At 35.7% G+C, this 27,956-nt stretch overlaps 1 protein-coding gene across 6 annotated transcripts in view; it reads left to right on the forward strand.

Moving 5' to 3' along the window:
• Window positions 1–27,956, forward strand: part of LOC132133476 (UPF0606 protein KIAA1549L-like) — a 46,015-nt gene that overhangs the window by 10,899 nt on the left and 7,160 nt on the right. For 4 of the 6 annotated variants that reach the window (XM_059546320.1, XM_059546319.1, XM_059546323.1 and 1 more), the window contains exons 2-14: window positions 6,201–6,551; window positions 7,924–8,526; window positions 9,606–9,721; window positions 12,283–12,505; window positions 13,086–13,219; window positions 13,350–13,518; window positions 14,583–14,642; window positions 15,067–15,218; window positions 15,675–15,846; window positions 17,945–18,105; window positions 18,721–18,756; window positions 21,683–21,870; window positions 27,687–27,814. In XM_059546320.1, coding sequence (XP_059402303.1) covers window positions 6,201–6,551; window positions 7,924–8,526; window positions 9,606–9,721; window positions 12,283–12,505; window positions 13,086–13,219; window positions 13,350–13,518; window positions 14,583–14,642; window positions 15,067–15,218; window positions 15,675–15,846; window positions 17,945–18,105; window positions 18,721–18,756; window positions 21,683–21,870; window positions 27,687–27,814 — 2,493 coding nt within the window. The remainder of the gene's footprint in view (window positions 1–6,200; window positions 6,552–7,923; window positions 8,527–9,605; window positions 9,722–12,282; window positions 12,506–13,085; window positions 13,220–13,349; window positions 13,519–14,582; window positions 14,643–15,066; window positions 15,219–15,674; window positions 15,847–17,944; window positions 18,106–18,720; window positions 18,757–21,682; window positions 21,871–27,686; window positions 27,815–27,956) is intronic. The other 2 variants (XM_059546321.1, XM_059546324.1) reach the window with 2 other exon arrangements.

The raw sequence follows: 27,956 nt of genomic DNA on the forward strand, positions 1-27,956 counted from the left end.
TTAAATGATTTCTTTCCCAAGTTGCACTGACTATTCTGAGACATACCGCCCTAATAATTTCCGGGAAGCGGAAACACAGTCTGGTTCGTAGAATCCAGTCATAAAAACGAAATGCCTAACGCGGACGGAATATGCCACATTTTGGATGACTAAATCAAAAGTAGGTCAGTACACTTGAATCAAAACATGACATGGACTAGTGTCTGTGAATATTCAGCCCCAAAAATGCAATATATGACTTGCACATTCTGCGTGTTGGAAATCAGGCGCGGACTGGACACCGGGAGAACCGGGACAATTCCCGATGGCCTGGCAGCCGATTTTGCCCCACTATTTAATATCATTATTGTATAATTGCCTGCCGAATGTACTAAAGCGATCATTTGTGAATCCGCCATTTGATAATTAAATCTCTAATAAGTCATGAAGTGTTAGTCATGACTCGCGCGCTCTCCGCGCCTCCGGTTTGGATCAGACTCCGAGTAATCAATGCGAGAGAGTGGACTGTAGAAGTGCACAGCTGGAGCAGAGAAGCAGAACTATACTGTTCAGGGTTTCAGGTCAGTTTCATCTGTAAAGATGCTTTTTTGTCTTTGTTTTTTTATTTATTTAATCAAGCAGCAGCACGTTGCTCATCAGTCATCACTCAAAATAGGCTACTATATAAAGGACATCGTTTTTATCTGTAGTAATGTTACAGTAGTAATTTAGCTGAAAAACAATCAGATTTTTTTTTATAGGTTTAGGGGGAGCTACGGACAGACAACAACACAACCCTTACGAAAATTAACGTTTTAATATATTACTATAAATCCAGAGAAAATAGTTACTATTGTTTAACTGTGATAACCAAAAATTTAAAATGATTTTACAAATTGAGTTATTTAAAAATAAATACAAATCCATTTGCAAAAAACAAAACAAAACAAGGTTATTGTATATAGGCTATAAAAAGCATGGTCAATTTTTGTAAGGGAAAAACATGACTCGTGTACAGTATTAGGATTTTAGGATTAAGATATTGTAATATTGTAGAGTGTATTGTAAAGTATAGTTTTGTTCAATCTTGAGTATTAAAGTCATGAGAGAGATGGATAACAGGGCAAAATAAAGAGACCGAAGAGAAAAATGGAAGTGAAGGTGCAGTTCAGGAGAGAACTTTTATTTATTTAGCATGTCCCCAAATTAAAGATTTAAACCTTTTTTTATGTCAGGTCCAAACAAAAAATAGTTTTGTCCATGAATTTGTTTGTATGAGTTTGAATTTTCCAGTCTGAATTCTTTTCCCAGTCCGTCCCTCCTGTAAATTAATGGCAAAGACATGGTTTCATTTACTACACATAGGCCTACTGAAGCTCGCAGTGTTTTCAACCTCTGCTGCCTCAATATAGGAGTACACGAGCACATAAACATAATTTCTAGAACTGTTCTGTGTCACTTCATGTGCATTTTACTTATTTTGAGAAAACTATCATCATATCATATACAGAGAGACAGCAGTTTAAAAAAAACACCAATGTTTCAGGAGTTTATTACACAGAATACGACACATGCTTATTAGATAACTGTATTTGAGTTGATGTATATGCTTTTATTTATTATTCTTTAATTTTCACAAATTTAGAAAAGTAATCAAAAAGTACTCAAAAGTAATTAGTTACATTACTTTAATAAAGTAATTGAAAAAGTTACACTACTATTACATTTTAAACAGGGTAACTTGTAATCTGTAACCTATTACATTTACAAAGTAACCTTCCCAACACTGGATGTAACAATGTTTTGAGGTCATAACAGGGTACTGTGCAATGTATAATAAATCAGTTATCAAGTTAATTCAATTATCTAATTACTGGTGTTCATTATTGTGTATTGTATGTATTTGTATGTTTTTGTTTAATAGGAAAAAGTTTTTTTTTTAGCTGTGATATATATGAACTGTACATCATGATAGTAATGCTGAAATATTTCCTCATCTGAGACTTGTAATAATGTTGATATGCACTGCTCTAAGTGCTTTCTCTCCTGAGAGTTGATGGGTGTCTGTTTGGATGACATCCCATTCTATGTCAAAGCATTTAATCTGCTTCATTGCACATAGACGCCCTAATCTGCTTTGCTGTAAAATTTTATGATGTTGAAAATATGAAATATACCACAGGTTTGCAGAAATGTGATTTTAAAATAACAAAACCCTCTTTGCAAATTACATAGTACTATCAAGAAAATTTAAAGATTTATGGCGCACCTTTTGTTAATGGGATAGTTGCTCCAAAAATGTGTAAATTCTGTCATCATTTACTCACTCTCATGTTGTTTCTGCACCTGTATGCATTTCATTATTTTGTGGAACATAAAATGAGAAGTTTTGAATAACATACTTTTGTTGTTTTCATGTGAAAAAAGTGATCAGGAACTGGAGAGTTCAGGTTTAAAAAGGCGACGAAAGTATCATAAAAACATTATAAATATAGTCAATGTGTTTCATGTGTCATATTCCAAGTCTTCTGATGCTATATAAAGGCTCTGAACAGACCTCAAGAAACAGATCAGTTTAATTTGTTAATGAATCGATCATATCAGTTTTGTGAATTGGATCAACAGGTTCACTGAATATATCTGCCTCAAAAGAACAATTAATTCACGAATTAGACATTACTACTTTTGGCTTTAGAAGACCTGGAGTAAAGTGCGTGAGTCATACAGTATGTTCGCTTTTATGATATTTTGTGTTTCTTTTTTGTCATTTCTGAGTTTAATGGCCTCAGTCCTCATTCTTTTTGTTGTGTTGGGAAACACATGGCCAGGATATAAAAAAAATAAAGATCTGTTGTATTCACGTGGGTTTGGAATGACATATCCCTTTAAATATTGAAGTATTTACTTTATGATAAACAGATGTAATGCCGTTGCCTTTGTGATGCCAAAACAAGATGCAACAAAAGCAGATGGGATCTATGAATAGACTATGGACACGGATCTGTCCTGCTGAAATGGTGTGACTCCATGCTTCAGTTCCCCGTATACTCCCTCATGGGCTTCAATGGCTTTGGCCTGTTACCCATCAGCCCCCTTCACCACCTGTCCTCATAATGGAGAAGGTCCATGTCTTTCTAACCCACTGATCTCCAGTTACATTAAAGCAGGACAACAGCTCGGTTCCAGAATAGAAAACATGTCCTTCATTTTTTATACTTGACGTCATTGATTAGAAAGCTCCCATTTATAGAACAATATGCAGTGGAAGTTGGACCCGTTTGAGACCAGGCTATGCTCTTAGAGACTGTGATGGATAAAGCCATTTTGGCATTTTCCGTGCTTTCTTCCAGTCAGCTCACTCCGTTCTGCCTGGCAGTAGCTTGATTGGCTCATCTCACTGACCAAAGTCACATGACCCATTACCGAGTACGCAAATCTTCTCAGGCCGGCAACAAGCATACTTAAGTGTCTAGAGCTTTCAGAGATCATTGCTATCCCGTTCACAGGAAGTGCAGTCATTAGGATGATGGGTTGGAAAAACAGCCAGCGCCCCTTTCACACGACATCTTCTCTGTAGCTGCCTGTTGATCAGGACCATCCCATATGTTCTAACTGTCAGAGCAGGTGGCTATCTGTTGGAGAATAGGAATTCAATGTGACCGCTTACAGAATCTTCACACACACACGCATTATGCCGAAAATTTTTAATTAGAATGTCTTGTTTTCTATCTACTTATCTATCCCTCCAGATAATTCTACACCTTGATCTGTCCATCAATCTCTTTATCCCTGCAGATAATTCTACCCTATCCATCTATCCATACCTCCAGTGAAATTCTACACTATCTCTTCATCCATCCATCTCTTCATCCTTCCAGATAATTCTGCACTATCCCTCCAGATAAGTCTACAACATCAATCTATCCCTCTGTCCAGATAATTCTATAATATCCATAATCCATCTAGGCAATTTGACACTATCCATCCATCCAGATAATTCTACATTATCCATCTATCAGTTTGTCCAGATAATTCTATAATATACATCCATCCAAGTAATTCTACACTATCCATCCATCCCTCCAGATAATTCTTCAATATCTGTCTGTCTGTCCAGATAATTCTACAATATCCATAATAATCCATGTAGGCAATTATACACCATCCATCCATCCAGGTAATTCTACATCATCCATCCAGATTATTCTACACTATCCATCTGTCTGTCCAGATAATTCTACAGTATCCCTCCATCCAAGTTATTCTACACTATCCCTCCACCCCTTCAGATAATTCTACAATATTCATTTATCCATCTTTCCAGATAACTCTACAATATCCATTATCCATCTAGGCATTCTACACTATTCATCGATCCAGATAATTCTATCTATCCATCCGTCTGTCCAGATAACTCTACAATATCCATAATCCATCTAGGCAATTCTACACTATTCATCCATCCAGATAATTCTATCTATCCGTCTGTCCAGATAACTCTACAATATCCATAATCCAGATAGGCAATTCTACACTATCCATCCATCCAAATAATTCTACACTATCTATACATCCATATGTCCAGATAATTCTACACTATCCATTCATCCAGATAGTTTTACACTAATCTGTTTGTCTGTCTATCATCAGTAGAGTACTTCGTTTACATTTACTTGTGCTTTTGCGATGTTCTGTGCAGATGTAAGTTGCAATATTATGTTTATGTTATTTGTGACTAATCTCATATAAGATGTGTTTGGGTGAGTTAATTAACCCATAAGAAAAAACTGAAGCTTTATGCTGCTCACTAGGAGCACAGTAAGAGAGTGAGAAAGGGACAGAGAGAGCTCGCAGCTCCCTAGAAGCCCTGCACATTTCTAATTTGGTCCTCCGGCTAAAGGATTTAAGATTAATGTCCACAAGTCACTATATTGTATGAGTCCATCCACGTTATGTTCCCCAAGATAAAAATAAAGTAAAGAGCTGTAAAGGTTTATTAATCATGTTTTTAATCATCTCAGATCGACTTGCCAACAGTCATGGATGGCAATCAAGAGAAGGGCTGCTGTGATTTTCTTTTCTGAAATGTTAAGCAAGCTAAATATTCCAAAGCTACCTAAGAGAGATATGTTGTTATTTTAGAGGGACATAACTAACTAAATTTGCACCCTTGTACACTAAAATTATTATTATTATTCTTAATTAGCATTTTTGTCTTTTACAGTAAAAAAGTAGGCTAATACAAAATACATTTTCTGAACTAAAACTTTTCAAATTATTTCCAGAGATATTTCAAATTCAAGAAAGTTTCTTGTTGTAAGCATAAATCTTTTCTAAACTTTGTTTTACGTTTACAATTACAATTATTGTTTTATAATTACCAATACTGAACATATTTATCTTGTTTATAAAAATCTTTAGAAAGAAAAAAAACAAGTAAGGAACATCAATGTATGCGTTTACAAAAACAGCTATATTAAATAAGAGATAAATCCATCCAAGATGGCTGTCAGAAGAGAGAAATGTTGATTGCCATACATGTTTTAAAACAAGATGCATTGATCTTTTATAAATATAATAATACTTGTTTTTAGATAATCTTAAATTAAGTTTAAGATGTTTTTCTTACCCCATTGTCAAATAAACATACTATAACAAGAGTTAGTGAGATTTAAGCTAGTTAACAAGTTTTAATGTCTCACTCAATTTTATCGGTTTTCAGTTAAGTGTATCATGTAAGATATTTTCACTGTAAAAAAACAGTCAATTGTGCTGATTAAGAGAATTATTTCATTCTTACTATAAAAGTGTTGCGGTGTTAACTTTGTAAGATGTTAGCGACAAACTTTATTGAAATTAATTGCGAATTGAGTGTTCTGTGCAAAAATAGTGTTCCATAATCGGTCACTTAAAATATCTGTCACCTGCTAGGCTTGTTTCCTGTCATTTTTTTCCCCTTTAATTTTTCCTCTGTTTCAAATACCTTGAGAGCAATTTAATACAATGCATTATCATTAATGCTGATTAAATAACAGTGCGTGTCATTAGGTTTGCAAGCTTAATGCAGCTGCCTCTAATGCTTTCAAGTATTTAAAATCATAATCATTTATTTGGCTCGACAAATAAAATCATATGCTTAAAATTTGGATTTTTAGTGCATTTCCACCTATAAGACAAAAATGATTTACGATTTTGCACCATAACATCTTTTTTTATTACAGATGAAGCAAGACTCGAGGCGTCAGGACAACCCCTCAGTCCTTCCCAGGATCTAACCGGCGGCCCAAACATCACAGTCTCTTCATCACTGCTGGAGGACGCAGACTTCTCTTCGCAGTACCGTTCTCTACCGGCGAGGGCAGAAAGCACAAGGGAGCAGCCTGTGTTCGCCTCGGTGCAGACCCTGCAGGTTGCAGAGACACAGCCTCAGGAGCTGGTGCATTCTCTGCCCTCCCCACCCGGCAACAGTGACAATCGCACCAATCAAAAGTCCCCTGGGGAGCAGGCCATCAGAGTGCCAAATCCTCCGTCCCCGGCACATAAAATCAACAGTGTCTTGACCACTAGCTCAGGTACCACTAGATTGGGAGCTATTGAATCAATGCTAAGTACAGAAATCAAGAAGTGGTGTGTTTAAAGGGGTTTCTTTTTTCAGGGACTTTGCTGATTTGACGTTTTCATCATCCTTTCTTCACCATTTGTTCATCATCACTGTCATTATTTTTAAGGTCATTGTGTTTGTTGTTATCGTAATCATATTTTTTTTTCTTTTTACAGTGATCTCTATAAAAGTCAACATGAAATTGCATTCACATTCCATTTTACTTGCGCAGTGTGACGCATTTCTAAATGAAAAGTGAAAATATTTCGGACTTAATCAGGATTAGATTGTATTGTGAAATATTAGACATATTATTTTTTTTTTTGTTTTTTTCATAAAGGATAATTAAAGTGTTCAAAAGTAAAAGTAAAGCTATTTTTAATGTTACAAAATATTTATATTTCAAATAAACACTGTTCTTTTGAACTTTCTGTTCATTAAAGAATCCTGAACAAAGATATATCACAGTTTCTACAAACATATGCAGCAGCACAGCTGTTTTCAACATTGATAATAATAAAAAATATCTCTTGAGCAGCAAATCAGTATATCAGATTGATTTCTGAAGGATCATGTGACACTGAAGACTGAAGTAATGGCTGCTGAAAAATCAGCTTTGCATCACAGGAATACATTTATATTTTAAAATATATTAAAATAGAAAACAGTTGTTTTAAATTGTAATAATATTTCACAAAACTTTACCGGTATTTTTGATCAAATAAATGCAGCTATAGTGAGCATTACCGACACTTAGTGACCCTTTTTGAGCAGTGGCTTTATTTTAGTATCATTGAGATACTATAATAGTTTTTATTAATATTTTGAATCAGGTTTTATTAGATTGTTTTCTGTTTTCATTTGATTTTTAGTTTTTAAATAAGTTTATTATTATTGCAGTTTTAGTTAAGTACATTAATTTACACTAAATTAAACTAAATCAGAAATGTTACCTTGGTAATTAGCTGAAATAAAAAAATGTAAAAACTTTTTTTAATAATCCTGATTTGGCCAACTTTGATTTCATGTTGACGCTAAAGCTGAAGTACTGTATGTAATTTTTGCGCATGGCATTTAGCCCAACCTCACAACATTGACTGTCACTGATACTGTTTGTCTGATCAATGGAAAATGAAATCATTATCTTCGGTTATATTCAGTTTGACATGGCGCAAAAATTACACACTTCAACAAGTCCCGCTACTGCATAATCCCCCAGAGCTGCATCTGTCCTCTCCCACATGTCCAATGTGTCATTCTTCACCATCAGCGAGTGATCATGTATGTCCTCGATCTCACTTCCTGCTCCTGAGGTGGCTCACTCAAACGTTCTCTGCTTTCAGACGAGACTCTTAGTGAATTCCCCAGAAACCCTGATCTTCCCACCGCCCCGGGATCCTCTTTCAGGATTGTGGCAGAGACAGATGCTACACTCACTGACAATGTGACAACTTCAGTCTCCTTTTCTGCTTTAAACGGCACTTTTCCAGAAAGGGCTGAAAATGCTTCATCCGGCGCTTCAGCAAGCAGCAACTACCACACTGTGACCAGCGACAATCTCCAACTCACCACAGTGACCACCACGGCTGTCACGCCCTTAACTGTGACATCAATGACTGTGACTCCGCCCACTGCCATCGTTGTGGCGAAAGAGGTTGCAACCATCACACCGACCACTACAGCCACCCAGACCACAACAACGGAGGCGGAACCACCAACGACAACCACCACTACCACTACAACTACCACCACCACCACTACAACCACAAAAGTAGCACCAACAACCACAAAAGCACCCACAACTTTAGCAACCACAACAACGACAACCCCTCTTCAAACCACTGTTGTATCTACCTCTGGAAGTACCACGACTGAACCTAGCACCGCTCCTACTGACAGTTTACCTTTGACCTGTAACGTGACCGAAAGATTATGGGTGAAAACAGGTGAGCTCTTGTTTTTTGTATGAGTGCCTCTGCCTTGTTTTTAGTGATAATTTACTAAAGAAATTAGGCAAATTTAGTAATGGCACAAATACGCCACAAATCAGTGTAAATCAATGTTATTTACAATCCATTACAGCAAATTTAGTGGATTATTAAGCTGAATTGTAGATCCTGCATTGAAATAATGTTTAACTGATAGTATAGACAGTAAAACATAACGTCACACCTAGACTTAAACAGTGTTTGTGGGGAAACATTTGTTGCATATTAAGCAAAACCAATCAGGACACCTATTTTTACAGTTACACTGATTTCAAATGCAAATGCTTTTGGGGTTTGTTGCATTTGTTTGTTTATTTTAATAATGGTGGGAAAAATTAATTAGTTATTTTATCAAATAATAAATAAAGCTTTTTTTTCAGAAAGCTCTTTAATAGATGTTAATAAAAAGGTCTTATCAGAAAAAAAAAATTCTGTTACAATTTTTTTGTAAATCTGTTACAAAAAAATCTCTTGTACAGTGGTTATACAGTACTTAAAACTATTAGGTTCTTGTGATGAAAATATGTTTGGCTATGGTATGGCATAAATAACATTATAATATAATATAAATATTATAAAATAAGTATGTATTATAAAAATGAATAATATATATATATATATATATATATATATATATATAATTTTATTTTATTTATTTTTTTCAGTGTTTTGTGCATGTAAGCACAGTTAGTCAGATAGTACACTTAGCCTTTTTAGTTCGATTTTAATAGTATTAAAAAAATAATAATCAACAGGTAAGGAATGATGGATAATCATTCAAACATGCATTCAAATTAAATAACAAAGGCATTTTGACATTTAAATTATGCTCAGCTCATTACAACAGAGACAAATGACAAAACAAATGTACAAATCCACATATCTACTTAATCTTGTGGAAGGCTTTATTATGCAAATAATATTACATTATGCAGTAATTTTACTCCTCCTCTCCTACATTCTACAGTGACAGCATATGCACTGAGATTCTTAGAAAATAATGCTTTTCATATGTGTCATATCAATTTTTCCCCCAGTGTTGTCCATCCAGATGCGACGAAATCGCCTAGAAGCTGGAATGAGACAGAACCTGTCTAAAGGTTTCACGCAGACACTGCAGAGGGCATTAAACGACAGCAACGTCCGTGTTCAGGTTGGTGGTTTTGCATGTGTTTAGAGCCACAAGCAACTACACAGTATCCTTGAACGTTAATAAGAAAGAAAACGCCTGCTATAAAAGTTCAAAGGTTTGGGGTTTGTAAGATTTTTTTATGTTTTTAAAAGAAGACTCTAATGGCCACCAAGGCTGCATTTATTTGATTAGAAATAGAGTAAAACAGTGTGAAATGTTATTACAATTTAAAATAACTATTTTCTGTTTGAATATATTTAAGATGTAATTTATTTTTGTGATGCAAAGCTGAATTTTGTGCAGCCACTACTCCAGTGTCACATGATCCTTCAGAAATCATTCAAATGATAAAGAAACATTTCTTATTATTATCAGTGTTAAAAACAGTTGTGCTGCCTAATTTTATAAATATATTTTGATATTTTTTTAAAGGATTATTTGATTAATAGAAAGTTCAAAAGAACAACATTTATTTTAAATAGATATCTTTTATAACATTATAAATCTTTTTTAAGGGCAAATTAGGTAGGTTATCCAATATTTAATGCATAATTTAACTGCAGCAATAATAAAAATGATATAAGCTTATCCAAACCCAGTTCTTTCTCTTCCACTGCAAGTACAACATGAAATGAGAAATGCTAAATAAACAATGAAAAGAACTAATCGGAATAGTTGGTTGCCATTGGAAACACAGTTAAATATGACTTACAGTAGAATCAAGCAGTGTCAAGATAAGCCCAGTGCTTTGACCAGTCCTCTGTTGCATCATGGGAATTGTAGTTTAGCAGAGGACAGTGTGTGGGAGGCTGTGTGGGAGGTGTTTCCTGTGTTTGTTCAGTATGCAGCTCATTGAGTGTGATTGTGTAGAACATCTCCCTGTTTGAAAGTGCTAAGAAAGGGCCGTCTTATGAAACACATGGTTTGAAGTCTAAGGAGCATTTGCACATCTGTCCGTCTGAAAGGAATGTCCAAAAATAGCACATTGCTGGTACCTCATATGCTGCAAATGAAGAATCAATATCATGGTAACAGCAGAGACAACGTGCGGAGGGGAGTGCAGCTGACTTAATTCGAGTATTTAAAGGAACAATTTGCAAAAAAGATGACATTCTCTTATCATTTAATCACTCTTATGTCGTTCCAAACTCTCATGCAAGTCATGCAAGTCTTATTAGTTTGTAATGACATGAGGATTAATAAATGATAACCAAACTTGCATTTTTGGGTGTACTGTCTCTTTAATTGCAAATGACTAAAAGGTTGTTATTAGCATTTGAAGAGCAACCGTCTGTGTCTATTAAGCTCTGTACCGAATGACTCAATCTGTTCTCTTCAAGATCTGTCTCTATATTCGTCTGTTTTGCTTACTGTATGATTTTTCCCCCTCCTCCTCAACTCAACTGTCCATCAGATCAGAGGTTTCTTATGATTACAGACCCTGAAGGTGATCAGCAGGAGACGACACACTCACTATCTACACACAAACACAGAAAGAGAGAGAGTCTGTGTGTGTGTGTGTGTGTGTGTGTGTTGGAGAGAGAGATGGTCAGTCAGTTTGGCTCAATATAATGTAATTTATTCATGTGGGATATGTATTAGCATTTGCCTCAAGCGCTTAACATTAAACAAAGCCAGTAAGAGCATTTGTGTGAATATAGCACTATGAATAAAAACAGCATATTATTTCACTATGGCATATTTGAACAACTAAAAACCCGTTAAAATAATTATACTGTTTACATTTTTTACGCACACAGTAGTTTTTTATTTTAACTTATTAAGCAGTTTGTGTGAATCATGGGAGAAATGAAAAAATCTTTTACTTTTTTATTATGTTTCATAATAATTCTCACAAAATAAAATTTTTAGCTGATTATGATTATTTCATTACTTGTTTAGATTATAGTTTAAAATAGTTTTTATAATGGATTTTCATATAAGACTTAACTAAAACTAAATCTTGGTTGAAAAATGTCACCCTTTTAATTATTGTTTAATAATGATTAATATGCTGTTTTATGATATTAAATGAGACTATATATAAGACTATAATAAGATGTTATTGAAAGAAGTCTCTTATGCTTACCTATGCTTATGCTTTTTTTAATTCTATTATATTTTAAAATGTAATTTATTCCTGTGATAGCCAAGCTGAATTTTCAGCATCATTACTTCAGTCTTCAGTGTCACATGATCCTTCAGAAATCATTCTAATATACTGATTTGGTTCTTTAATACTTTTGTTGAAACTGTGATACATTTTAAAGGATTTTTTGATAAATAGAAAGAATAAAATAACAAAAATGATTTGAAATAGATAATCTTTTTCAACATTATAAATGTCTTAATTTTTGATTGATTTAATGCATCGTTGCCAAATAAATGTATTTAAATATTAAAAAGTAGCTAAGTATTAAAAAAGAAATAAAAAGTCTTGCCGAGCCCAAACTTTTGAATGGTAGTGTAGACCTTTTAAAAAGAACAAGACAAAGAGCAGATAAAAATTGTGAAAAAATCAATTGTGTTAGATATACACTATGGATATCCATGTCATTTTACATGATCTGAGTTCTGTCTAGTTGGAAAAAGATATCTGCACGCCTTCTAATGTGACTGTGGGGTACTACATCTTGAGAGGGAAGTCCGTGTTGGTGGCCTCTGTTGTGATGGACACATTAGCTTCCTATGGCTTTGACAAGCTCTTGAATGACATCAGAGAGTATGTTCCTGTGGTGTTGGCCATCCCCAATCCTGTGGCCCCCTGGCTGCCCAGCCTCGGAATCCACCTGCAGCTCAAAACGGGTAAGATTCTTTTCCAGCTGGAGTTTGTTGGAAAATCTGACTGGAAATGATATGTCTGATACATTTTTTGCGGTAGCCCCTTTGTTTACCTCTTATCTACATTACATATTCAGCCAGTCTTAATGGGATGGTTCACCTAGAAATCTAAATTTTATATTTATTCATCAATGGCCGACAGTTCATTGTAAAAAACTATATAAATATTGTTCAGTTTCTTGCAAAGACCGACCGTTTCGTGTATTTACACATCAATGTATCATCACAAGGTTTAATTTGGTTTTGTTTGTGTATGTTTTTTGGACTCTCAAAGCCATGATTCCAATTCACTTCCATTATTTGACTGACAGACTGCAACGGTTTGAGTTAAAATTCTTAGTTTGTGTTCTACTGAAGAAACAAAGTCACCTACATCTTGGATGCCCTGGGGGTAAGCAGATAAACATCAAATGTTCATTTTTGGGTGAACTATCCCTTTAAGCCCACACAACCATTTATGGTTGATTCTTGCTAACTAGAATGATTGGTAACTGGAATGTGGAATCTGTTTTTGTTTAACGGTTTATTGTTCTCCTATATATAGTTCTCAGGTTTGTCGGACCAACAGATAACATCAAGTCTTGCGGGTTCATCCAAATGATGGAGCAGCGATTGGAAAATGTGTTTGCTGAGGCGCAGGAGAAAGTGGAGGATTCTTATGGGACTCTTTCTGTTGAGGTAGTTTTTCAATTGAACTTGAAAACAAAGTTTGATAAATGGCTTATCTTCAGAGGTCTGATAATGCCGTTCCTCTGAGGACTCGTTTGTTGGATTTGGATTTATAGTTTGTTTGTGTTTTTTCGGACAGATTCTGAACACGTATCAAACGGGGAATTCGTTGGCAGTCACGCTGGTGTATGTGCTGTGGAACGGTAGCACTCCGTTAAATGGTACTGTGTCTAGCGGTCTCCTTAACCAGCTCACTGCCGAGCTGGTGGGCTACTTTCTCTTCTTCCCCCCTCTGATCATCGCTGAGCGTAAGTTTCAGCTTGTGTTTACCGCTTAATGCTACATTAAATTGCTGCACAGCTTGTGTTTATGCACATTGAAATGATAGTTCATGTTTATTTTGAATTTGTTTTAATCCATAAGTTTGTTTTCCATAAGGCAGAGATCCTCAGTTTGGTTGATCCTATAGACCTAAAGATCCTAAAGACATTTTACAAAGACTCATAATACTTTATTGATGGGTGATTGATATGAAAAACTTTTGGGAAATTGACTTTTTCTGCTGGGTGACATGCTATACTCCATCTAAATTAAAAAATGTAAAAAGCCATTTTTTCCCTGTTTTTATTATTATTATTATTTGATATTAGTATTGTGATAATAATCTCACCTTAAAAGTCCAGATTTGCTTCAAATGAAATCATGTAGGTATCAATCAAATTTCATGTAGATTCACATTAATATGATTATTGATTATAATTTATAATATGAATTACTGATATAATATATAAGAATTAATAATAAATTACAAATCTATGCATTTAATATTATATTTATGTTAAATATTCTTTTTTTATTCAGGTTTTTTGTAGCAATCATCAATTATTAATATGTTATATATAATTAGTAAAAATACAATATGAAAGAAAATATATTATATAATGTAAATATTTATTTAATGAATATTATGTATTCAATATTCATTCAAATATAAGTTTTTTTTAGTTATTAAAGTAAAATATAATTTTAACAACTATAGCAAAGAATGTAGAAATAAAATGGCTATGTGCCATGGCTAAGAAAATATATTTTGTAATAAAAAATTTAATGCATTATTATAATTAATTTTTCTATCTTATTTTCATATCTTACTCTCAGTACACATTTTATTGTAGGTTTGCAGATAAAAAAATAATGTCCTACAATCATTTGACAATAATTGATCAGCTTATTTTATGTATGAGACTGATAGGATAACAAAAAAAATCCTCGCCAGTGAATGAGTAAATGATGACAAAATTCAGTTTTGTTTAGTTTTTCCCAGAATGGTCTTCTAGTAAACATCTGTCTGTCTTTCTCTCTATTTTCACAGCTCTAGAGTACCACAACCTTAACACTTCAGTAGCAACTCGCGATTACTGGGTAATCACAGGTAATTACCTCAACAGTTCAGCTGCTAACCAGCACTCAGACAACCATTTGCCAACATGTTATGTGATTAAGTCTAGCAAATGTTTTCTCCCCGCTTCTTTTAAACACAGAAAGCCTTCTTCTCTAAGGAGTGCTATTGATGCATTATTTAGCTTCATCAACTGATTTGAGATCGCATTGGATTAGAATATTGAGTGTGAAAAAGCTATTTCTAGCTCTAAGTTCTTGCACCCAATGTTCTCTCTGTTGCTATAGCTAGCTCTTCCTCCCCCTTCTTTCCCCCGTTCATCCCTATTTATCACTGTCAGGAGAACAAATCCTTTTACTAAGGTCAATTCTATAGTAATTGCATTTTTTTTTTACTTAAAGTGTAAGAAAGGTATGTTCTCTTTGTCACCTTGCTTCATCTCTCTCTGTCTCCCCAGTAATTCAGGACGTTGACAGCTCTTCTCTTGAGGGGAGTTATCAGAGCTTTGCTAGTCTAATGGAGCAGCGCCTGGCGGAGCTCTTTCTGGTCGCCAGTCGACGTGGCCTCCGCTTCAGGAGAGCTACGACTGTAGGTGATTACACTGTCCAGGTGTGCCATCAATTTCTTCTTTGCCTGTAGTTTTTCTTGTCCTGAGAAACAGACCAAAAATTTCGATGACTCATCCTGCACTACACAGGTTTTTGACCAATCAAATGCTCTAGACTAGAGTGAGCCCCGCCCCCAATACAACTAATTAGCAAGTGGTCAAATTTGTACATGGCTCCAACATACTGTGATAAAAGCTTATTTATTCATTAAAACGGTGGATGGGGAGTATGTTACTCATTTTGATTGCAAAGAGGTTAGCCAATCATAAAGACATAATTTGCGTATAGACATCTGTTTTCTACAATTCTAAATGGAATTCAAGTGAAAAAATGTGTAGAGCATGGCCCATTTAAAATGGAAAATTGCGCTCATGTCTGATTCAGTATGGGGTTTAGAATTTCTAAAGTTTGTATTGGAAACATCAAACATGAATTCATGAGTGTTTTCCTCATACAGATGGTCAGCATCCGAAGACTGTCTGGTCCTAAGAACCCAGCTGAAATGACTTACTACATACAAGTAGATGGCTCTCCCATGACTGGCACTGCTGCAGCTAAGACCCTCAACATGGTGGACTCTCAGACCATGGCTCTCACTCTGGGCTACTTCGTCCAAGTTCAAGCAGAGCGTAAGTATATAATTCACTATCTATCATCTAGCCCAGTTTATTTTCAAACCATCATTTAGATTTTATATGCAGAAAAAAAAATTGACAGAAAGAAAGGCTTTTGTGACCTTAGCATCAGATTTTGCTACACTCACATGTAACTAACAAGTAAATAAGGAATAAAATATACAAATTGGCAATTGTATGTATAGATATATAACAATAGACAGTTGTATGTACAGGTGTATTATGTGCAAATTGAAAAGTAGACTAAGTATGTGTGTTAGATAAATAAGTGTATAAGTGTATAAATAGTGTGTGCTCCACGTTTATTGTTAAATGTTCATGAGATGGATTGCCTGAGGGAAGAAACTGTTCCTGTGTCTGGCTGTTCTGGCGCTCAGAGCTCTGTAGCGTTGACTAGATGGCAATAGTTCAAAGAGAGAGTGTGCTGGATGTGAGGAGTCCAGAGTGATTTTGCCAGCCCTTTTACTCACTCTAAGTAAGTACAGTTCTTGTATAAAAGGGAGAGTTGTACCATTGATTAGCTCAGCAGTCCGGTCTCTGTAGTCTTCTGAGGTTAGATTTGGTAGCTGAGCTGAACCAGACAGTTATTGAAGTGAAGAGGACTGATTCAATGATGGCAGAGTAGAACTGTTTCAGCAGCTTCTGTGGCTGGTTGAACTTCCTCAGCTGGTGAAGGAAGTACAACCTCTGGTGGGCCTTTTTAACAATGGCGTCTATGTGAATGTCCCACTTCAGGTCCTGGGAGGTGGTGGGGCCCAGGAACCTGAATGACTTCACTGTCGTTACAGTGCTGTTCATGATGGTGAGTGGGGGGAGAGCAGGGGGGGGTTTCATGAAGTCCACGATCATCTCCACAGTTTTAAATGTGTTGAGTTCCAGGTTGTTAAGACTGCACCTGACAGCCAGCTCCTTAACCTCTTGTCTGTAAGCAGATTTGTCACTGTCCTGAATGAGGCACATGAGTGTGGTGTCGTCTGCCAACTGTAGGAGCTTGACAGAGGGGTCAGTAGAGATGCAGTTGTAGAGGGAGAAGAGCAGTGTGAAGAGAACACAACCCTGGGGGGAACCAGTGCTAATCGTACGAGTGCTGGATGTGAGTTTCCCAGCCTCACTAGCTGCTGCCTGTCTGTCAGAAAGCAGCTGATCCACTGACAGATGGATTGTTTTTTCAAACCTGCAGTAAAACTCATTCAGATCGTCTGCCAGTTGTTGATTCTCCACAGTGCTGGGGGATGGTGTCTTGTAGTTGGTGAACTCCTTCAGACTGAGTCGCTGCAAGTGAACTGAGTCCTTAGTTTGGCTTTATTAAAGTCCCCAAGAATAATTAAAACAGAGTCTGGGTGTTGTTGTTCTGTGTTTGTGATCTGATCGGCGAGTTTCTGTAAAGCTGAGCTCACGTGCACTTGCGGAGGAATGTAAACACTCACGAGAATAAATGAGTGAAACTCCCGCGGTGAGTAGAAAGACTTACAGTTAATGAAGAGCACTTCTAGATCTGAACAGCATATCTTCTTTAAACATTGCATCTTTACACCACCTCTCATTGATGTAAAAGCATGTACCGCCGCTTTGTCTCTGGTGAAACTGATTGCAGGGATATAACTAAAGACAGGACAAACTAACAAAAGTATAAAATCAACTGCGACTGATGCCACGGCTGCCATGCTCAGTGCTATCTTGGTGACTTATATTTCCAAATGCTGACTCATTTTTCCTAATGTTGACTTAATTTTTCAAATGAGGTCTATAGCTATCTCACACCATGCTAGAGAAAGCACATGGGGATTTGGGTGTAGAGAGTTTACACAAGTTTACTGTGCTCTCGTCGAGCCCAGTTCGGAGACGAGCAAAGCCCCAGTTGTGTATAAATAATACACAATCAGACCCACCAGTGGGGGTTTAATCTTCCAGATAAGAGCTACAGCGGAAAGACAGATTCAACTCATTAGGAGCTAACCACACAGTAGGAGACAGAGGGGAGTTGGATTACTGTAAGAGAGTGTGCTGGAGAGGCAAGTGGTGGAAATCATGTGTAAGCAGTGTCAATGAGTCTATTGATTTCCAATCTATGTTTGTGTTTGTGTGTAAACAGCGGTGGTGAAGAGACTGCCTAGTAACCTCTGGATACTGGCGGTCCTGATACCTGTATCGATGGTGATGGTTATGGTGGTTATGGCGGTTGCCATCATATGCAGGAGAAACCGAACTGTATTCAAAACCAGCGCGTTTCGCAATTTTCATCCCCGCACCAAGGTAGGCTCTTCCAAACCACAAATAATAAACACATACTTCATCCTTCAAATGAACACATCACTGTCTTCTCCAAACGGAGACGGCAATGTCAGCAGCATATTAATAAATCCATTTAATATTAAACATAACTTTATGTGGAAGTCCAGTGACAATGGGTGTCATTCACTAACAATTGAAATAGAGATAAATCAATATTAACATTCTGACTGACAAGTGTAAAATGATAATTATTTACATTTATGGTAGATACTTCTCTGGAAAAAAAGAAAGACATTTCAAAACAAAATGCTTGATTCATATGTGGATTTGTTTTTATCTTCTTTGCAATATTAATAAATCAGGAGACGCATTGTTTTATCATAACGATGATGTCATCTCATTTTGACAACTAATAGGCCTAAAATATCCTGATTTCCTTCGTACCATTCACAAAATCATTTTATTTTACATCTAAATATGTTGCTGGGCATAACCTTTTGAAATGGTGGCTTGCTCCTCAAACACTTGACAGTGTCACCACATGCAGTTTCAAACCTTGGAATGACAAATTTCACTTTAACTCCTCCCCCAAAAAAATATCCCTCCAATTGTGTCTTCACTACTTTTCCTGTCCAGACCTCATATCGAAGAGATGGGAGTTATCACCACCAGGTATTTCTGGCTTGTGCTTGGTGCTTAGCTGCATGTTTATAGTCCAGACATCCTTCTTGTTGACAGTGCTCGTAGGAGATCAGTCCGCAGGGCGAAGGGGAAACAGAATTAGCTGTCCTCCTTGTAATCGATGAACTGTTTAGTAAGATCTAGTGCACTGAGGATATCTTTGATCAGCGCAGCACAAATATCTCCTTTCTTGTACCTCAATTTGAGATTGCAGGACGATGACTAATAACAGAACGGGAAGGTGTATTTCCATATTATGACTGTAATTATGATTTCTTTGACTATGAGGCTTTCAAATGCAGGTTAAGAAATAAGGCCAAACCAAGCAGAGCGATACGTCAAGGTTACATGTATGTATATATGTTTAGGTGAAGTTTAAATGGATTGCAAAAGCATTTTAATCTAAAACGGGATATATTAAGGGATCCAACAGGAAGAAGCAATAGGATCAGCTATATGTGTTCATGTGTAGAGGGATGTAATCATAGTAAATCATTGAGGAGATTTTTTCCCCCCAAAGAAATTAACACTTTTATTCAGCAAGGATGCATTAAATTGATTAAAACTGACAATATAGACATTTACAGTTACAAATATTATTGTATTTTTTTTATTTCTCAAAGAATCCTTGAAAAATGGATCTCAGTTTCCGCAAAAAAAAAAAAGTAACCTTTTCCAGCAATGATGATAATAATAAATATTTCTTGAAGCAAATCAGTATAGAATGATTTCCGAAAGATCATGTGACACTGAAGACTGGAGTAATGATGCTGAAAATTCAGTTTTGCATCACAGGAATAAATTGCATTTCGAAATATATTCAAATAGAACACAGTTATTTTAAATTGTAATAATATTTCACAATTGTACAGTTTTTACTGTATATTTGATCAAATAAATGCATCCTTGTTGAGCAAAATAGTTTCTTTGTTGTGTAGAATGCAAATGTTTCGCAGAATGTCTAAGCTGCTCTTTCTGTACAGTGAAAATGAATGGTGACCAAAACTATCAAGCAAAATGTTCAATGAATAACAACTTAACTTTGCTTGAGGCCCAAACTAAGTTTATCAAATGGCTTCAAAAGACTTGGAATGTCATGCGCAATTTATAAAAACAGCTTTTATGACGTTTTATGGGACTTTTTGTCCTTTTTTGAGCTTGACAGCACATGATCACCATCCGCTTTAATTGTATGTTAAAGAGGAGCTTCAACATTCTGCTAAACTTCTGTGTTTTTGTGTTCCATCGAAAAAAATTAAGTCATATGAGTAGGAAACATGAGGGTGAGTAAATGATGACAGTATTTTTTGAGTGAACTGTATTGTTTTCAGTAATGGAGTAAAACAATATGCAAATCAATTGTAATTATGATAATCGTCTCTTTGATCGCGCTCCCTCTTAGACATGTTCTCTGATCTGAAAACATTCCCTGCTTCATCCAATTAAGACATCCTTTCAGGTACACAATTTTGCTTATGCGCGGTAATTTGAGGATCAGTGTATAAAGCGTTCCGGTTTCATGCAAGAGCTTCCCATGCTAGCGTAAGGGAATAAGAGGAGATGTGTGAATGTTCACTGGATGATTGGAATGAGAATAAAGTCATATAAGGATTTCATATACCGACACTGACCATTTGTCAGGCTCAGACGTGATCAATTGCATGTGTGTCCGCTTGCATGCTTTTTGCTTCAACCTGTCAATGTGTTTGAGCAGTCTTTATGTGTTTCTCTAGCTTGTTTGCACAGTTCACATGCCATGCAAGACTTACAACCTGGATTCAATGCTTAAATCAATTTGAACTTGGATTAAAAGAAGATTTATATATGGGGTTTGTGGACTGTCACGACCCATGTCAGCCAATTAAAGACTCCAGCTCATCTCATATACAATCAGATAGAGCATAAGTGAATTATAGTTCAGCTGAGCATGTAATTTATATTTCAGTGGAATCTGACCTCATTCAAGGTCAATGACCAATAGAGAACACTCAGGAAGATGATACTTAAATCATACTGATTTTCCCAGAAATTTTTCCATTTCTTTTTGGTGTCATCAAAACATTTTAGCTAGTAATTCACAATAAATATAAAAATGCTGATATTAAAATGTAATGTCATTTTAATTATTAATTTAAAATCAATCATATATACAATTTATTTATAATATAAATTATACAAATATAAATAAATCTCTCTCTCTCTCTCTCTCTCTCTCTCTCTCTCTCTCTATATATATATATATATATATATATAAATAAAACAATAAAAATATATAATACAATTTCATTGATAAATTTAATTGTTTGTATATATAATTAACAAAAAGTAATACATCAAATACATTAAAATATTATGATTCCATTATAGCATTTAGAATTATTGATATTTTTTGGTGTTTTCTTTTGAATTTATTACCAAAAGTTACAAAGTTTTAATATTGATTATTTTTAAGCTATCAGATAATTATCAGAATTTTAATATTGCACATTCATCGTAATTATTTTGTGATTTTGCCTAATAATTTTCACCTCACTAATAGATCTTGTAGATGTGACAACAGCACATGCAAAGTGCAACCTTTTTATGAATTATCAATCAAATTAATCACAAACATAATTTTTTTTAAGTTCCAACAGGCACTCTGCCTCCATGCGTCCAGTTCTGCAGAAGATTGTTCCATAATTCATTAAAACGAGGGTTTCCATAGCTCTATCATATTAAATATCCCATGGCAACTTATACTGCATCGAATGCGGGCTCCATGAAATATAGTTAGACTCAAAGCACCTTCAGCTCATGTATAAACGAGGATGGCCAGCATTCCTCTGCTAATTAAAATAAAATGTCCAATGTCAGCATTGTATAACTCTTACTCTCCCCCCCACCGTCCATTCACGGTGCATCATTTCCCATCCAGCCCGTGCAGGGTTTCGACTACGCCAAGCAGCACATGGGCCAGCCAGGTGAGGAAACTCTCCCTGTCACCAAGGAAACACTTGTCCTGTCCCTCCCGGTACGGGACGCCCCTCTTACACAAGACAGGGTGGCAGTGTTACAAGATGGTACAGCCTCAAAAAGACCTCAGTCAACAGAGATGCATCTCAGGTGAGTGCTTTTATTATAGAACAAAGAAAGTATGTGCATATGTACCAAATGGAATAAGCTAGTATGACAGTATATGTCGCTCAACTCTCTATACAACACTAAAGCCTTTAAAGCCTGGGCATCAATCTTTTAAAAGCCATCCAACCCGATATGACTGCACTGTTCTATTTCAGTTGCATTTCTTATCTCCTTCCGCGGAAAAATCAAGTACACCTCAAGTATGACATATAATTACCATAGAGTGGATTGAGCTCTTGACTTTAAGATGCAGCAGAGGAATTGAGAACCGTGAAGGGAAAAACACACTGTGCTTAAGAGCAAAGACATTTGTTCTCTTGACGTATTTTTAGAAACGAAATCAAGACAGACAGACATGGCATGCATGCACAAATCACCAGTGCCAACATCTGCACACTGTATGATTTTGGTCATGATTTTGCCCTCTGATCTTTTTTATTTTCATGCATGCATATCTGTAATGGATAAGTAATTGTGCAAACTCAAATTGCCCTTTTCTGTTATCTAATCCCTTAGAGTCAATCTTTAAAATGCTAATCATGTAATAATGTCAATCTATAGAAAATCTTTTAATTAATCCTAAGCAAATCAATATTTTTTTGGAAAGAGTTTTTGAAAGAAGTCTTTTATTTATTTGATCTAAAATACAGTAAATAATGTAATATTGTTAAATATTATTACAGTTTAAAAGAACGGTTAACGATTTCAGTATGTTTAAAATTATAATTTATTCCTTTGATGTCAAAGCTGAATTTTCAGCATCATTACTCCAATTACTTAAAAAAATAAATAATAATCTTACAGACCCTTTTGAATGGTAGCCTAATATAGAATTGATTGTAGAATTTAAAACTTTATTTGATTTTAAATGTTTTAATTTTAATATATTTGGAGAATATATTGTAGAATTTTAATATTGATGCATTCCTTAAAGAGAATTATTGCCTTCACACTATGATTGACCAAAATGACCTGAATAAATAAGTAGTTGACAAATGCCCACTTTTGCCCCATGTTGAAAGGTTTTGTAAAATAATAATAATAATAATACAAATTATAATAATTTTATATAATTTTTTGTTATGAAATTTCAAAATGGTATTATGAACAAATAATACAAAATGGCCAGTCAGTGCTGTTTATTTGAGACCAATCATAACTATTATGTATATTATATATATTAAGACTAGTATGCATCTCACCAGGGTCGTATCAAGCAAGCAAAATATGTAAAGGACAGATCAAATCATACAGTTTTCACTAGATTTAAAGCACTTGATTCTTCAGATTAATTTTTTTAGTGTTATTTTTTATCCACATTGCTTTAGAGAAATGTCTTTTCTTTCTTCACAAAGAGCGAAACCTCCCAAGGTCCTATTCTAATCCTGCATAAAAATGCAAATAAAAAGATGGTAGGAAATTTATCAGCGTTCAGCTCTCCAAGGTCATTAAAACTCACCACCCGGCATCTCCCATATCTCTGGGTTACTTAACCACTCTCTGGGGGCCGTGGGATCGTAAATATGCCTTTATGTCGTTCGTGGGACAGTGTGACAGAGCAAAAAGCACTGATCCTTGAAATGGTTCTAATATGGCTTAGCATTTCTCCTCTCTTTCCTCTCCCTCTCATTGTTTCGCCTTTCTCTCGCTCTTTCTCTATTAGCATCCGCGCTTATTAGTCGGAATACAAATGTATTCTGCCATTTGTTATCTCTCCTGAGTGGCTCGATTAAAAGGAAATGAGCCTGCAGAGAGCAGGGCCGGGGAAATAATTATTTGGAAAAGCAAATGCGGTAAATAGACGAGCATTTAAACCTGGCAGAGACAGACAGAGATGCAGGGAAGCTTAGTACACTCACAGCTACAGAATTATGCATGATTCAGTGTGCCCATAGGCAGCTTGGGCAAGGCTCGCTTCTGCCCGACTGTGTTAGACCTAGGTGCGTGGGTTCGTGCGGGCGGGTTCGTGGCATGCCTAAATGATTAGCAGATTTAATTAAATATTCATATTTTATTGACTGTGCTTTATTACCTTCTTCTTGGAGAGTGATGGGTTTAGGCTGAAACTTTTATTTTTTTATGTGAAAGTGAAATAGTCCTTGTCTCTGTTCTTATAGGTACAACCCGAATTCCGGAAAAGTTGGGACGTTTTTTAAATTTTAATAAAATGAAAACTAAAGGAATTTCAAATCACATGAGCCAATATTTTATTCACAATAGAACATAGATAACGTAGCAAATGTTTAAACTGAGAAATTTTACACTTTTATCCACTTAATTAGCTCATTTAAAATTTAATGCCTGCTACAGGTTTAAAAAAAGTTGGCACGGGGGCAACAAATGGCTAAAAAAGCAAGCAGTTTTGAAAAGATTCAGCTGGGAGAACATCTAGTGATTAATTAAGTTAATTGATATCAGGTCTGTAACATGATTAGCTATAAAAGCTTTGTCTTAGAGAAGCAGAGTCTCTCAGAAGTAAAGATGGGCAGAGGCTCTCCAATCTGTGAAAGACTGCGTAAAAAAATTGTGGAAAACTTAAAAAACAATGTTCCTCAACGTCAAATTGCAAAGGGTTTGCAAATCTCATCATCTACAGTGCATAACATCATCAAAAGATTCAGAGAAACTGGAGAAATCTCTGTGCGTAAGGGACAAGGCCGGAGACCTTTATTGGATGCCCGTGGTCTTCGGGCTCTCAGACGAAACTGCATCACTCATCGGCATGATTGTGTCAATGACATTACTAAATGGGCCCAGGAATACTTTCAGAAACCACTGTCGGTAAACACAATCCGCCGTGCCATCAGCAGATGCCAACTAAAGCTCTATCATGCAAAAAGGAAGCCATATGTGAACATGGGCCAGAAGCGCCGTCGTGTCCTGTGGGCCGAGGCTCATTTAAAATGGACTATTTCAAAGTGGAATAGTGTTTTATGGTCGGACGAGTCCAAATTTGACATTCTTGTTGGAAATCACAGACGCCGTGTCCTCCGGGCTAAAGAGGAGGGAGACCTTCCAGCATGTTATCAGCGTTCAGTTCAAAAGCCAGCATCTCTGATGGTATGGGGGTGCATAAGTGCATACGGTATGGGCAGCTTGCATGTTTTGGAAGGCTCTGTGAATGCTGAAAGGTATATAAAGGTTTTAGAGCAACATATGCTTCCCTCCAAACAACGTCTATTTCAGGGAAGGCCTTGTTTATTTCAGCAGGACAATGCAAAACCACATACTGCAGCTATAACAACAGCATGGCTTCGTCGTAGAAGAGTCCGGGTGCTAACCTGGCCTGCCTGCAGTCCAGATCTTTCACCTATAGAGAACATTTGGCGCATCATTAAACGAAAAATATGTCAAAGACGACCACGAACTCTTCAGCAGCTGGAAATCTATATAAGGCAAGAATGGGACCAAATTCCAACAGCAAAACTCCAGCAACTCATAGCCTCAATGCCCAGACGTCTTCAAACTGTTTTGAAAAGAAAAGGAGATGCTACACCATGGTAAACATGCCCCGTCCCAACTATTTTGAGACCTGTAGCAGAAATCAAAATTGAAATGAGCTCATTTTGTGCATAAAATTGTAAACTTTCTCAGTTTAAACATTTGCTATGTTATCTATGTTCTATTGTGAATAAAATATTGGCTCATGTGATTTGAAAGTCTTTTAGTTTTCATTTTATTAAAATTTAAAAAACGTCCCAACTTTTCCGGAATTCGGGTTGTAATTGCTTTTATGGTTCCTTGAGCTTTAAGGATGTTATAATTTAAAATTAAAGAATAAAATCAATGTAGAACCCCATCTTGAGCTCACTTGATTGAGAAAAACAGATTCATTGAGAAAATTATGGACTGATTATGATTTCGTACATGAATACATATATGAATACAAATGTATGTCATGCAGGTGTTTGAGTTTTGTTTCTTGTTTAGGTTTTCTTGTCTTTTATTCTGTATTTTCTTGTCTTGGTTCCTGACTTGTCATGTGTTTCCCTGATTCCATCAAGTGGTCATTTTGTTCATGTGTCTTGTTCATACATATATACAGTTGTGCTCAAAAGTATTCATACCCTTGTTAAACATTATCAAAGGAGGCTGTGAAAATGAATCAGTATCATCAATCCTTTAGATATTTTATTAAAAAAATGTACTAAAATCTAAAATTTCGTTGGAGAATAAGAATTTAAAATGGGAGAGAAAGCTTAATATGAAATAAATGTTTTTCTCTTATACACATTGGTCACAATTAATAATACACTTTTATTCAATACTTTTAGCAACCTCCTTTAGCCAAGAGAACAGCTCTGAGTCTTCACCTATAATGCCCGATTAGTTTGGAGAACATTTGACAAGAGATCGGAGACCATTCCTTCATACAGAATCACTCTAAATCCTTCAGATTTCCAGCTGCATGTTGATGCTTCTCCTCTTCAGTTGACCACACTCATTTTCTATCGGTTCAGCTCAGGGAACTGGGTTGGCCAGGGCCGAAGCTTGGTTTTGTTCTCAGTGACCCATTTTTGTTTTGATTTTGATGTTTATTTGTGGATCATTGTACTGTTGGAAGATCTAACCACAGCCCATTACAAGATTTCTAGCATGGACAGTCAGTTTTTAATTTTTTATCCATTGGTATTTGATAGATCCATTATGCCATCTATCTGAACAAGATAGCCAGGATCTCCTGTAGAAAAATTCTAGATTTATCTATCTATCTATCTATCTATCTATCTATCTATCTATCTATCTATCTATCTATCTATCTATCTATCTATCTATCTATCTATCTATCTATCTATCTATCTATCTATCTATCTATCTATCTATCTATCTATCTATCTATCTATCCATCTATCTATGGGACAGAGGCAAAAGGTGGTTTTCAAGCATCAAAACAATAAAAGTTTAATACAGCTCAGATACATTTTTTTCTCTCTTTACTAGATTGTGTCATATTATAAACTATTTTTTTTTCAGAGTAAAAAAATCTAATAAAACTATTATGCACTATACCATGATTTACATGATTTACACCCACTAAAATATAATGTAGTGTAACAATAGTTCATATACCAAAATATTTTGTCAAGCATATTTAGAAAAAATAAACAACAACAACAACAACAAAAAACTCTATTTAAGGATCATAGTTCAGCCCCCAAATAATGATAAATTGTAATTTTAAACCAACTTTACCCATTTTTGCCAGTATCCTTCAAAACAATAGATTTTACCCATTTTAATTATTTAAAATATAAAATAATTTATTATGATCTCTTTTTCTTTTATATATTTTAAGAACTACTTGTTAGAATATTGTTCCATTTTAACATAAATACATCTGTTATACTGAATGTCGATGGAACATTATTTCACGATATGGGTCTCTTGAGACTTGTTTAGTTTCTTCACAATACTTACTTATATGCCATAAACAATTGTCCGTAGATTTCCTTCATCCAAGCAAGTCAGTTTGAATGTGATATGCTTGCCAACAATCTTTCCAGTATTGATGTGTTAGATTCTCGCCAGCACATGATGCGCATTCTGATATGATGGTCTGGTGCTCATGGTGGTTTTTGTTCCAGAGCAGGATTCATTCTGTTGTTGAACATTTGTTTAAATGGCACAAAACATGAGGAGTAGATGCTCACCCGTATGGTGATGTCTGCTAAATTACACCAATGCAATTTAACGCAGGTTAACTAAGGCCAGAGGACCCTGCAAGGCAACTGTTAACCCTGCATGATACTGCATGCAGCAAACTAACCATTGCCTTCTGTTGCCATGGCTACCCGCAGCAGGTTGCCAAGCGAGGACGGCTCAGTTTCAAGCAATGGATCTGGGAAACTGAACACGGGTAGAAGCTCCACTGCTCGGAGATCAACGGCACAGAAAGCACCCAAAGAAGAGCAACACACAAGAAATGGTGAGAAAGACAGAAATTAAAGGAGCAGCGTAATTCACATTCCTTAGGATCATAACTTATTTATGAAAACCATAATTACAATCAAGAAAGCTGGATCTGGTTAATCAGTGTTTAATTTTCTGAAAAAGATTCTTTTTTTTGT

Source organism: Carassius carassius, chromosome 50 (genome assembly GCF_963082965.1).
Source record: "Carassius carassius chromosome 50, fCarCar2.1, whole genome shotgun sequence".
NCBI classification, from domain to species: Eukaryota; Metazoa; Chordata; class Actinopteri; order Cypriniformes; family Cyprinidae; genus Carassius; species Carassius carassius.